Source organism: Nipponia nippon, unplaced genomic scaffold (assembly GCF_047370975.1).
Source record: "Nipponia nippon isolate SJK-2023a ecotype South Korea unplaced genomic scaffold, ASM4737097v1 scaffold_9, whole genome shotgun sequence".
Taxonomy (NCBI): Eukaryota; Metazoa; Chordata; class Aves; order Pelecaniformes; family Threskiornithidae; genus Nipponia; species Nipponia nippon.
The window spans coordinates 15,647,946-15,660,452 of NW_028262413.1; the positions used below are offsets into that span (position 1 = coordinate 15,647,946).

The following is a 12,507-nucleotide window of genomic DNA, read 5'->3' on the forward strand; positions in this document are numbered from 1 at the left end:
CAAGATCTTTGAACACCTTTCACTGCTTTCATGAAACTGTTAGTGGTGTAAAGTTCTATGTGTACATTAAGTTTCTTGCTAGATGAGGCTCCATCAGCAGAGTTTTCATTTAACAAACCTTACAGAGGACAAACCTCGGTTTCTCTGGGCAGAGGTGTATGCGACCCAGTACTGAATGGCTTCATCGGTCTGACATTTTAAGCACACCTTTTACATTTTGTAGTATGAGCTTCTCATTCTTGTATCACCTTATCACTCATGTGACTTTCCAGAGCACGTAGCTCTGCAACCACCCATGCTGCCCACACAGAAGTCGCTAATTGTGGCTTATTTGTTCATGTGCAAAATCTGCCGGGGACAGGAAAGACAGAACAGTCCTCTTGTTAACAAAATACCTCCAGTAATAAGGGTTTGCATACAATTTCTCACTTTAAGTTGTTAACTCTTTGCCTTGGCTTATCACTTCCTAGCCTCAGTTCACACCTCTTCTGACTAAGGCACAGGGCTCACCAGTGCTACCATAAATACTGGCTAATTCTCCCCCATCCAGTAACCATTAAGTTGCAAATTCACTCCTCTTCTCATCTCTGGATTTCAAAATAACATTACTTTATACTTCAGCTGGAGATTCCAAAACACTATACTATATTATCTTTCTCTCCCACAGATGGAAATAGTAAAACTCGAGAAAAAATACGTAACTTCATGAAGAACGCTGCTGCTGAATGGCTTACCAGTTCTGCCTCTCAGCCCACTGCTCTACCAGCCGGGTGTGACAGGAAGAAAAGCCACGAGGTCGCAATACCCCGGACCATCGCTCTGCCTGCTGCACTGCCCAGCACTCCGGTTCTCAAGAGCTGGCTCTTGCTCTGGCACGCTAGAAGGCTGGCACTGCAGTTTCAAGCCACTCCAAGGGCGAACTGAACCACGCCAGCTCCTCACCACCGGCACAGAGGGAAGCTTCCCTTGCAAGCTGTCTGACTGACAGCGGTTTGCAGACACACAGTCATTTCAATCCATCACAGTCCATGCTAAGAACTCCTCCAGCCCCATGTTTTTTGCTGAAATTTGACTTGCTACAGTGCACCTTGTCCCAACACAGTGCATCCTTCTCACACTGTCCTAGAGCCAGTCAAGGATTCATTTGCTTGATTTTTACTTTTGAAATTCAGGACTGTTCACCAAAGGACTCCAGAGACTTTCTGGAGAAACCTCTGATCCCTGCAAAATAGCGGAATGGTGGTACAAAACCAGTCCGAAAGTGGCAACTGAACTTTTAAGAAGGGAAAGTACTTGGTTGAGTTGTTTGAGGTTCTTGGGGTTTTTGTTTGTTTGCTTGCTTCACTATCTGTAGTCAAACAACATTTTTGGAAAATCATACACTTCTGAAAGATTTGTCACCCGAGTTGCCTTATTTAGGTACTCATTAGGTACTCATTAGGTACAACTTACCCAGTTGTCTAACGGGTCACCTTCAAAAAACCCAAATGCCCAAAAAAGCCAGAAACCCAGGCTTTTCTCATGTGGAAAGCTAGTAACAAAAAATAAAAGAAAACTCCAATTCATCATATAGAGATCCAAACCATGCTTTTTTAAAACATATTTGCAAATTACGCTTAAGTGACTCTTCCAAAGTCCCACAGCAAGTCAGTGGCAAACTAACTGCATAGCTGCTGTGCACAGTCATATGCCTATCCTGAGGTACATGACAATGCAAAATCCAGATTATTCTTTTTTTTATATTCATCCTATAGTCCTAATTATAAGATAAGTTATTGGGTTTAGTAAATTAATTTTATTGTAAATGTTCTTCAGTTATGTGCCATTATTATGAGACAAGTAATTTACTCCAGGATAATTTTAGGATACTTTCTTTAGTTGGACCATCGCTATTTCCATCCTTCTGTTGATTAACCCTGAAGAGCAAGAGTGAAGAAAAACACAGTACCCTCTGGGATACAGCCTGCTATTTGAAGCGTGCCTTCCAAATGGACAGACAATTCACTCAGCGTACAAAACCTTCCAGGCAAATGGTCAGCAATGTTCTTCTTCAGGTGTGTACCAAACCAGCCATAAAATTGATGCTGCCAGATCATCAGGAACTGCTACTGTCTGTAAAGGAGCCTAACAGATCTACCCAACGGGTACCTTCTTGCTTTAACCGAACGGTTCTTCTTCTGGGAGACAATTTGATTTCTCGGCTCTGGGAAAGGGGGTTCACAGTGGACATGAAAATACCACTCTGGTTTTGCCTGGAAGACAGTTCGTCACTTCTTCTCTCCCACCAAAACACAGGTCCAATATTGTCTATATGGAAAAAATATATTGGCTGTTTGGATAAACGAGAATACGTATGCTACTACCAGTCTGACAACATGCGTTGACTCCCACAGAATAGCACGGCAAGACCTCCTTTTTCCACCTACATTCGCGACACTATGTTCCAGCTTACGTATTTACGCAGCACCAACTACCAACATATCTATGGTCTGCTTCTACAGAAAGAGGTAGAAATGAGATAATACACAGTTGAAAACCATTTTTTTAAACCTCGTAGTCACTCAAGAAGGCTTTGAAATATACAGGAGCTTTCTATAACCAAGGGTTGATCAAAGAATGAGAATTAAAATACTTAGATGCCACAGAAACCATTCTGAGTTTTGCCAGGGCCAGCTCTCTTCTGTCCTGTAAAGTGCTGAGCAGTGCCGTCACCGCAGGGCATCACCATGTTCGCACTGAAAGCAACTGCAAAATTCTCGTAAGGGTTCAACAAATACAGCGATTTCAGTGGCAGCCAGGCGCACTCAGACACTCACATGGCTGAGTCTGCACCTTTCAGATCACGTGTGAGGACTATCCTCTAATTCGCTGTATGGGACCCTTCTCAAGATAAGATCTTAACAAAAACGTTAACGCAGGTACATGTATTACACTGCCAGTGTGCCTCCCACATAGGAGGGTTTGTCCTGAATCCTTAGGCGAAAATTTCTCCTTACATCCACTGTCACACATTGTGCCATGCGGTGCTGGCCTGAATGGTTTTGCTTCTGTCATTCATAAAGGTAACGTCTCCAACTATTTAAACTGAAAGACATTTCGGCTCCACATTTACAGAGCATGTCAGGAGTTTTTGGGAGGAAAGCTACAAGCGAAGTGTGGTATTATTCTAAGATACAGTCTTGCACGGGCATTAGGCAAACAGATGTCTTCAGCTCCTGTAGGACCTGGCCACTCACAGGAAATAATTCTGCGAGTGGTGCTTGGACAGATTTCAAGAGCTGAAGCGTAGCAGGCTGATTACCGGTTCTCACCTTTCAATCTGAGACCAACTGGGAAAGGTCAGAGCTGCTGCTGATAGGCCAGACACATGGAATTAATTTAAGTGTCTGGCAAACAGCTTCACCAAAATATGCTGAAACTTCTGCTATTTAAAGTAGCTCAGCAAGCCGAGTTTGTTATCCCACTTCAATCACAAAGCTCTCCCTTGCTATAGGCATTGTTGCAGCATAGAGCTAAGCAAAATCTCTAAAATCGATGTGAGCAGCAAGACACACGCCCCGGGACCTGGGGTCCCTGCTGCCGCCGGGAGCTGTGCGAGCCAGGCCAGCGCTGTGCGCGGCATGCCCACGCTGCTCTGCAGGCACGCAGCCTGTGAGCGGGACGCTCTCTGTTGCGCTAGCCGGCAAACCGCACTAATGTTATCTACAACTTAGAGAATACTGCAGTAAAGGTGTAGTGTCATGGGCTACTTCAGCAGTCGCCAGGGACCTAACACACGGGGATACGCAGTTTGTGCAGCCACCGTCACACCCTGTATCGCGGCACTGTCACCGCACTGAAATGATCTTGCTGGGTGCCAGCTGTGGTTTAGAAGAAGATATAAGTGTGCCCAAGTGGTCCTCTCTGCTTTAGCTTATTTTTAAGTTCTCATCAAAGAAGTCATTTCACAGAAACTTTCTCCAGTATGTTTATGACCCAAATTCCGTGGTTTTAATTCTATATTTTCAGACTTGAATCACAAGTTAAAAATAAACTGATGGAATAAAACCCACACCTTCCCTCTCTGAGACACACTCTCACACACGTACTTCTCATGTGAAAGCAAAGCGATGCTTCAGAAGGCTTAATGGCAAGAGGGGTGCTTCAGGCATCCTGCGCGTTATTAAAATGTCACAGCGGAATCAGAACCTACCTAGGAAAACGAAAACAAACAGTGCTGTTGCCAGTATGCACTGCAACTGCGGAAGAACAAGCTGCAGGGACAAGTTGTGTTTACATTTATAAATCCAATGCTGGGAAAAGGTAAAGACTAAGGGATGTGAAGAGAGGAGGAGGCAAAACAGTGCCTCTGTGGCTTCCTGCAGTTCACACTTTGTCATACTGACGCAGGCATGGTCACGGAAGACACTTAGGGTGGCTTGTCTCTCTTTCTTTCTGCGTCTCCTGAAAAAAACATTTACGGCCTAGTTTTTTATTTAAAAATCCATTCAAGTGCTGGAAACAGGCCAAAGACAATAGCCGGATGATCAAGGAAATTCAGTACTTTTATAACAAGTTAAAAAAAGGGAACGGCCACCCACGGTTTGCCACCCACCCACGGTTTGCCACCCAAAGGCAAAGGAGTTCCGGCGGCAGCGGCGGCTCAGGTACGGCGGCGGAGCCTGGCCCCGCGGGAACGCCTCGGCGCAGGGCACGGCCCCGGGACCCCCGGGGCCTCGGGGGGCGGGTGGGGGCCGCCGGCCCCGCGCACCCCGGGACCCGGCCTGCTCCTCCTGCGGCCCGGGCGCCGCCCCGTCCCGCTGCGCGGGGAAGCCGAGGCCATCGGGGCTGTGCGCAGCGGCAGCGCGCCCGCACCCGCGGCCTTCGCGGAGCCTTCTTCCTTCCCCGGGTGTTGCGATTTGCCGTCCGTCGGGACACAAATCTCCCCCTCCATCTGATCCCAGCCAGGTGTCGAAGGGGATCTGCGCTCCCGGCGGGAGCGTTTCCCGGGCGACAGGCCCAGGCCGCAGCTGCTTCATTAACGAGCCCGGGCAGAAGGAAGCGGCCGGCGGAGGGGCCACGGCCAGCGGCCCCTCCGCACCCCCGCAGGTCGCCCCTACGGCGGCGGTCGGGGCCGTTCCCCGGCCCGGGGCCGAGCCCCGCCGCTGGCGGCGCGGGGCCGGGGCGCCGCCTCCCGCCCGGAGCGAGCGGCGGTGCCGCGGAGGACCCCGCCCTCGGGCAGCAGGGGGCGCTGTCGCTCTGCCGCCAGGGCGCGGGCGCGACACCCGGCCCGGAAGCGGAAGGGGCGGGCGGCGGCGGCGTGGTGCTGTGCGGTGCCGTGTGTGCCGGTGCCGGTGCCGGTTGTGCGGCGGGAGGGCCCGGCCCGGCGGTCACCGCCCGGCGGCGGGGCATGGCGGAAGCGGAGGCGGCCGGCGGCGCGGGGGAGGGCACGGCGGCGGGTCAGTGCCCGGCCCCGGCCGAGGAGGGCGCGGAGCTGGCGGCCGTTATCGGCGCCACCGTGCCCACCGGGTTCGAGCTGACGGCGGCCGAGGAGGTGCAGGAGAAGCTGGGCTCGGTCTCCAGGATCAGCAGGGACCGGGGGAAGATCTACTTCGAGGTCCCGGCCCGGGGCCTGCCGCAGGTCCGTCGGGCCGCCCGCCCCGCTCCCCGCCCCCGCCGGTGCCCCGGCCCCCGGCCGCCCGCCGGCCCCCGCCGCGGCCCTCGCAGCTGCGGCTGTGACCGGACGAGCGGTAGTTTTAATGCGGAGGAGCCCGGCCCGCCGTGAGCGAAATGCTCTCGTTTGAAAGGCGTTCGTTGTGAAAAACAGTTGGAAATTCTGCTTTGGGAGGCTTGGTTTCAAAAGCGATACCGCGATTTGTTTTGGTTTTGCAAGGGCGGATGGAGTCAAAGATGGGGAGCTTAAGTCGGTGCAAAGAAGTCTTCCTTCTGGCTTTGCGCGTCCGTTGGTCACCCCCGTGTAAACAAAAGTGGAAAAACGTGGTCTCTTACATCTAGCTGTAAGATGGCAAAATTCCAGTTACAATAAACACAGTCCCCTAGACACCCGCGGTCAGTAACGTGCCACCCCGCTCTCTCATCTCTCCTAGGTCCATCGTCTAAGGTCAGTGGATAATTTATTTGTTGTTGTTCAGGAGTTCAAAGACTATCAATTTAAAGAAAACAAGGTGAGTTACTCCTCATTTTTCAGTCAGTTCTGGGTTTTGGAGTGGTTTTTTTTTCATTTAAGACTAGTTTCAGAAAAGTATTCTGTTTCATGAGCAAGTTGGGGGTTTTTTTCTTTCATTTGTGATACTATCACAGTTCCTCTTTGCTGGCTTGTAAAATGGAAGTGCAGTCGTGTTGTCTAACATCATTTCTTCAGTTAAATGTGTTGCGTGGGCAAAATCTGGGATGAGAGCTGATACCACGCTTGTAGGTCACGCTTAGACGCAGGACAGTAAAGTATCACTTCGGTCACTTAATTTAGTGTTAGCTGTTTATTTGACAAGATAAATGATGAAATACTATGAGTCCTGTGTCTTTAAGTGCAATTCAGTTTAGTTATGGCAAAAATAGCACAAGAAGCTGTAAGCCTCGCTTAAATGTGTAGCGGGTGACATGTTTAGGAAACTAATTTGAGAGACTTAGAAAAAGGACGGCTTTTAAAGGGATGGAATGACTTCAAAGCATAACTTTTTTTGTCTTTTAAAGGAAGATGCTCTAAAGGATTTGGAAGATTTGGTTAAAACACTGCCTTGGACCAATCCGTTGAAAGTTTGGGAGCTGAACAACAGCTTAAAAAAGAAAAAGACAAAACGCAAAAAACATAATCTGCAGAGTACTGCAAGCAAAGAGAAGCTGAATGACGATGGAGAAGAGGAAGGAGTAGATCAAAAAGATGCTAGTAAAGAGGAGGACTGTGCCCAAGACGCTGCAGGGGGAGAACCCGCTAGCGGCCAGGATACAGACGAGACACAAGGAGTGGCATCCCGAAATGGGGAGGAGGAGGATGATAATGAGCAGTCAGATGGTAAAGACGGATCGCAGGCGGCTTCTGGGAGTGAGACCACAGCTGGTAAGACAAGTGAAGGAGAGGCGAAGGTGTTGAAGTTCCGTGTTACGTGCAATAGAGCAGGAGACAAGCACAGTTTCACGTCAAATGAGGCTGCAAGGGACTTCGGTGGAGCTGTGCAGGAGCACTTCCAGTGGAAAGCTGACATGACTAACTTTGATGTAGAGGTATGGTGTCGTGCCTTGGAAATACCTACATTTCTATTGTAAAAATTCTTAGTTCTTAATTCTAATGCTTAGAGATCTCCCAAATGCCTTCAAAAGATGACTCTGGAACTAAAAAGTGGTAACGCTGAAATCACAGCCTCCTCAGAAGCATTCACTTCATTGGCACATGATCCCACTCAGATCCCACCACTCGCTAGTGCTGTGGCTGTCCGTAAGAATGATCTCTCTTGTGGCCTAGGGTGGGCACCTCTCCTCTTCCTCGGGTCCCTCTTTTGCTCTGCAAACACTGTTGTCTTCTCCTCAGGTTAACATCGCTGTGCCCCGTGCAGCTGAGCGGGTGCTCCAAAGCTTTCCACTCTCCCTCAACCACAGCAAAAGCTCTGGTCCCGAGTATTACCTCCTCCTATAGCGTTTGGTCTCATTCATATTTAAATATAATGTAGGCACCTTCTGCTCTATTTTTACCCCATTAAATCTCTCTCTAATTCATTGTTTTATATTGCTGTAAGTCAACAGAAGATATTCTGTCTAGAAGCTGCAGTTTTATGGGTGAAGGGGACAGAAGGGGTTAACATTAACTGTCCAGCGTTTATTCCTTATCATAGGGAAAGCAGGGATTTGGAAAGGACGACCAACAGACACGGTCCATCAATGGTGCGCGACCGTCATTTTGGAGGGGCAGAGAAACTAAGTTTTTCTGGCAAGTCTGTTAAGGGCTGGCCCGCTGTTCTGTAACAATATTTTCACCTTCCAAATTAATATGGTGGAGGGGACCGGGAATATGATTTTTATTGCTGCTTTGCAGATGCTTCACTGTGACTTGCAGGACTTACCCGACTTCTCCTCCATACTTATAAAACAAAACTTTTTAAAAGTCAGCATAATGGTTATAGCACTTTTTGAAGTCTTGTGTAAAAGATTCTGTGCGAATGAGAAAATGCTCGTTCTTGTTCTGTGTGAATGCTCTCCTGAATTTTGTCCATTGTTGCCATTAAAATGGTGCATTGCTTTTCTTCCAAGAATGCTCTTTTATACATAGTTCCTGTTTTTTAAATTGCCATCTAAGATCCTCATAAATATTTAACAGGCATACTATGGAAAACTTCTGTTACTCCTGAAATTTAGTTCAAGTTTTTTTCTTTAGGTTCTCCTGAATATTCACAATAATGAAGTAGTTGTGGGTATTGCATTAACCGAAGAGAGTCTCCACAGAAGAAATATTACACATTTTGGACCCACAACTCTTCGTTCAACTCTCGCTTATGGCATGCTTAGGTCAGTGCGGTTGCGTAGTATTATATCATTCTCAGTTAATAAGTCATTTTGTTTCAGAAATTAGATCCTTTATCCCCCCCACTGCTTCCTCAAAAGCAGTTTCTGTTAATTATAAAAAAAAAAAAAAAAGCATACTTGCTGAAACAGTGTGCTTTGTAATTATCAGTGGATGTTTTCCAGCTAAGTAAACGTTTGCTGTGAAATTTGCCGCTTCTCAAAATACCGTATCACATTCTTGAAAGTATTGCACTGTCTGGCTGCTTATAAAATGCTAATTAACAAATGGAAAAAATGATCACATAGAAGTTTTTTTGTTAGAAGGGTAGAATAGCGTGATTAAAATAGTTCCGTTTTCCTTCCTTACAGAAACTCACGTTTTTAAGACTTTCCTCACCATATCTTTTTTTTCTGTTCCTCAGACTTTGTGATCCACAGCCAACAGATATCATAGTTGATCCCATGTGTGGTACAGGTGCGATACCAATAGAGGTGATTCTTCCCTTATTTTTTAACTTAATAAAACCTGACAGTATCTGCAACTGAATAATACGTGTAAGTTTTCTTAGTGATAACTGAAGAGCAAACTCCAAAAGTATCTCACCAACTTTTAAACAGGTTCAAATACACATTTTGTAAAACACCTCGTTTTCCTTCCCAAAGCTGTAGCAGAAAGAAACTAAATCCAAAAGCATTTTGAGCTTTTAAGGTGCATAATACTTGTAACAGATATCTGATAGAGAATTTTAAAATCATTGACATCCACTTCTACTTGCTTTGTCGTATTCTGTCACATCTCAGTAATTCTTCTGTTTGTTTTGTTTTAAATTAAGCAGTGTTGATGTTAATGTTGCTTATTATCAATGTTTCCCCCCAGGGAGCTACAGAATGGCCTAGCTGCTACCATATTGCTGGTGATAACAACCCACAAGCTGTAAAGAGAGCAGCAAACAACATCTGTTCTTTACTAAAGAAAAATGAGAATAAGGAAAGGTGAGAAGAGTACAAATGATTTTCTTTTGCTGTAGTATTGTATGTAAGAAATCCGTTTTGCATTGATGCATTTGACTATCTCGTTCATGTTTTCCTGTTTATTCTTTTGCTAACGTTATAGACCTCCTCAATTTAAAAATGTTCTCAGTAAACCATGTCTGAGATAAACATCTTTGCACTTGCAGCAGTACTTCCCTGGGCATACCCTTAGACATCATTCAGTGGGATATTTGCAACCTCCCTTTGCGGACTGGTTCTGTGGACATTATTGTGACAGACATGCCATTTGGAAAGAGGTGAGGTATCGCTGGTAAAGTTACTGCGCTTAACTGCCACTACTGCGTGTGCTTGCCTGCCCAGGGTTAGGGTTCTCTCCAGTTAGTTACTTAGCAGGGCCTAATTAAGAAGTATTGATGTACTCTATATTAAAAATGCAGGTTGAAATTAATAGTAAATGTGGTCCTGACTGAGCTAATCCATGTCTGAAAGACCAACGACAGTGAACTATTTTCCAGTGATCACAGAGGGGATCTTAATTTATTTTGCAGGATAGGGTCGAAGAAGAAGAACTGGGATCTCTATCCAGCCTGCCTTATGGAGATGGGCCGGATCTGCACACCGGGGACAGGCAGGGCTGTGCTGCTTACGCAGGACAAGAAATGCTTTGCCAAGGTATGTTCTGTGAGAGAAAGTCAAATCTATTTACGCTTGAAAATATATTGAGGAAAAAATTGTAAGCTGACTTCATTTCAGACAATGATCTATTTTTAGAGCAATAATTAGTAACATTTAAATGCAGTTTTGGACCTGAAGAACCACTTGATGTTGCCATCAGAATAATCAAAAGTAATTTCTAAAGCAAATTTACCCTTATTATCTTATCTTGAAGCCGCCACCACTCTTTGGCTGTTTTTTTGGATTGTAGGCCTTGTCACGAATGGGACACATCTGGCGCAAAGGTCAGACTGTATGGGTGAACGTAGGGGGACTTCATGCTGCAGTGTATCTTCTGAGACGCACCTGGGAAAGAGCAGAAGAAAAAAGATCGTTCTGGTAACCTGCGTGGAAGAAGACAAGAGACACCTCCAGAATTTGTCAAATAGCAGCCTGGTAAAGCAGACACCTGAGAGCATAGGTCTGTCAGTTCCTAAGGAAAAAAAAAAAACAAACCACCAAACAACCTGTGTAGAAATTGTGTAACATGAATATTAAACCAGGGATCAACTCAAGAGCTACCAGTTGTACTATGTGTTCTGAAACCTTGTTATTTAAATCACCTCTTTCCTCCTGGCCACCCAAACTGAAATTCAGTAGTGGAATTAGTAATGCTTTCCTTTGCCTGAGTCTTCTCTACCATGTCCATTGTATTTTTCAGTTAAATGTCTATTTCTCTCCTTATAGTAGAAAACATGTTGAGGCAGCTTTGGAGGTAACAGTTAATTTATTTCCCAAACTGTAGAAATTGTATTTGTGTCTTAAAATGACTAACAGGACTACTAAAGACTGTCATCTTAAAGGGTTTAGAGGTAGTATCTCTTTAACGTAGGATTTTTCCAAATTGCAGTTTTCTAATTTATACCATTGCCCAAGTGTAAACTAAGATAATAAACCAGTATCTGTGTTTTTTTATGGTCTGATAAGCAAATGCCAATTAGTAAACAGTATGCTGATGCTACTGATTTTTTACCTGTTACCTCAACTTAGTGCTAATTATTATTAAATATCTAATCCATATTTTAATGTACCACTGCCGTGGGTGAGGGGGGTAACACACACAGCCTTAGCAAACTGTCTGTAGTTACTATTTGAGAACAGAGATAGTTCAAGCAATTATATTAAAAAGTTCACGTTTTCAGTGTCTACTGTAGACACATCAAGGTGGCAATATGTTTAAGTTCATTAGGTGACTTAACTACTGTAGTTATACTGCAATATTTACAAAAATATATTACCCGTTGAATAACTTGAAGTTGCAAATATTTTTTCTTCTGTAAATGTACTGATATTTCTCAAGCCTCTTACTCTTTGCTCATCAGAGGCTGAAGACACTAGTTACCAGTTTGCCATTTTCATTGAAGTGTATTCATGCTAAGTATGTGTAAGTGTTTAGAGGTGAATTAACAAGTATTAAAGTTTTAGAAGTTTTGCATAGGAGATAAGTCTTAATTGCGTTCTTTTTCTGGTCTGTGTCCAGCAAAGGATAATGCAGCCCTTTATTTACTACACTGTTGTCTTTCTGGATAAAATAGTGCCAACAGCGTCCATTTAATTTTTTCCAACCCTGCAACGGTTTATATGACAGCATCAAGGTGATGCACACAGTCGTTGCATGAGGTGGCTATCTAAATACTCCTGCTCTACTGATCTCTACAACTTAATCTGGATATGTTACATTCTTAAAATGCATTAACACCTTGGTGGTTTGTTACTGGGTTTTTTTTTCTAAAGGAAAGCCAAGCACAGTAACATTTTAAGAGCTTAGAGTGTGCATTTTGAAGCTCTTTTTTTTTTTTTTTTTTTTTTCTTTCTTTTTTTCCCCCTTGAGTTAAAGATCAGACTGAGATTAGTAAAATGCCAGTCATCCCCTTCGGCCAGAAAGGGGATAAGGTCATGCTTTGGTTTTTCAAACCACAGCTAACATTAAATAGATTTAAATCAGATTGATGTGACTTAGCAAACTAGGCTTTAACTAACATCAGGAGATGGGAACTAAGATTATTGACCGCTGCAGAGAATTTATATTTGATTTTCAATACTTGTCACGCTAAAATGATTGTGTCATATTTCATAGGAAACAGTAGGTTTGAAATCATTAAAGAATGCAGGAACAGGACGATGTACAGTGATGTATGTATATCTCCGCTCTCTTACAAACGTCAGTCTGCGCTCTGAGTTGTACAATTTAAAGCAGTTCCTCTTAAAGATTGCACTTCTGTTTTTACAGAAGATAGGCACCAGACACTGAGGAATTTTTAAGTTTTTCAGGTTTTTTTAAGCTTTTTTCAGTTAAGGCGATCAGCTTCC

General features: G+C 44.8%; 1 protein-coding gene across 1 annotated transcript; it reads left to right on the plus strand.

Moving 5' to 3' along the window:
• Window positions 1-5,267: 5,267 nt before the first annotated feature.
• On the plus strand, window positions 5,268-11,632 carry THUMPD3 (THUMP domain 3 tRNA guanosine methyltransferase). The gene is made up of 9 exons (XM_087744877.1): window positions 5,268-5,620; window positions 6,087-6,164; window positions 6,691-7,218; window positions 8,363-8,493; window positions 8,913-8,982; window positions 9,368-9,483; window positions 9,669-9,779; window positions 10,032-10,155; window positions 10,409-11,632. The coding sequence occupies exons 1-9, from the start codon at window positions 5,390-5,392 to the stop codon at window positions 10,538-10,540; spliced, it is 1,521 nt and encodes a 506-aa protein (XP_087601003.1). The 5' UTR covers window positions 5,268-5,389; the 3' UTR covers window positions 10,541-11,632.
• Window positions 11,633-12,507: the final 875 nt, after the last annotated feature.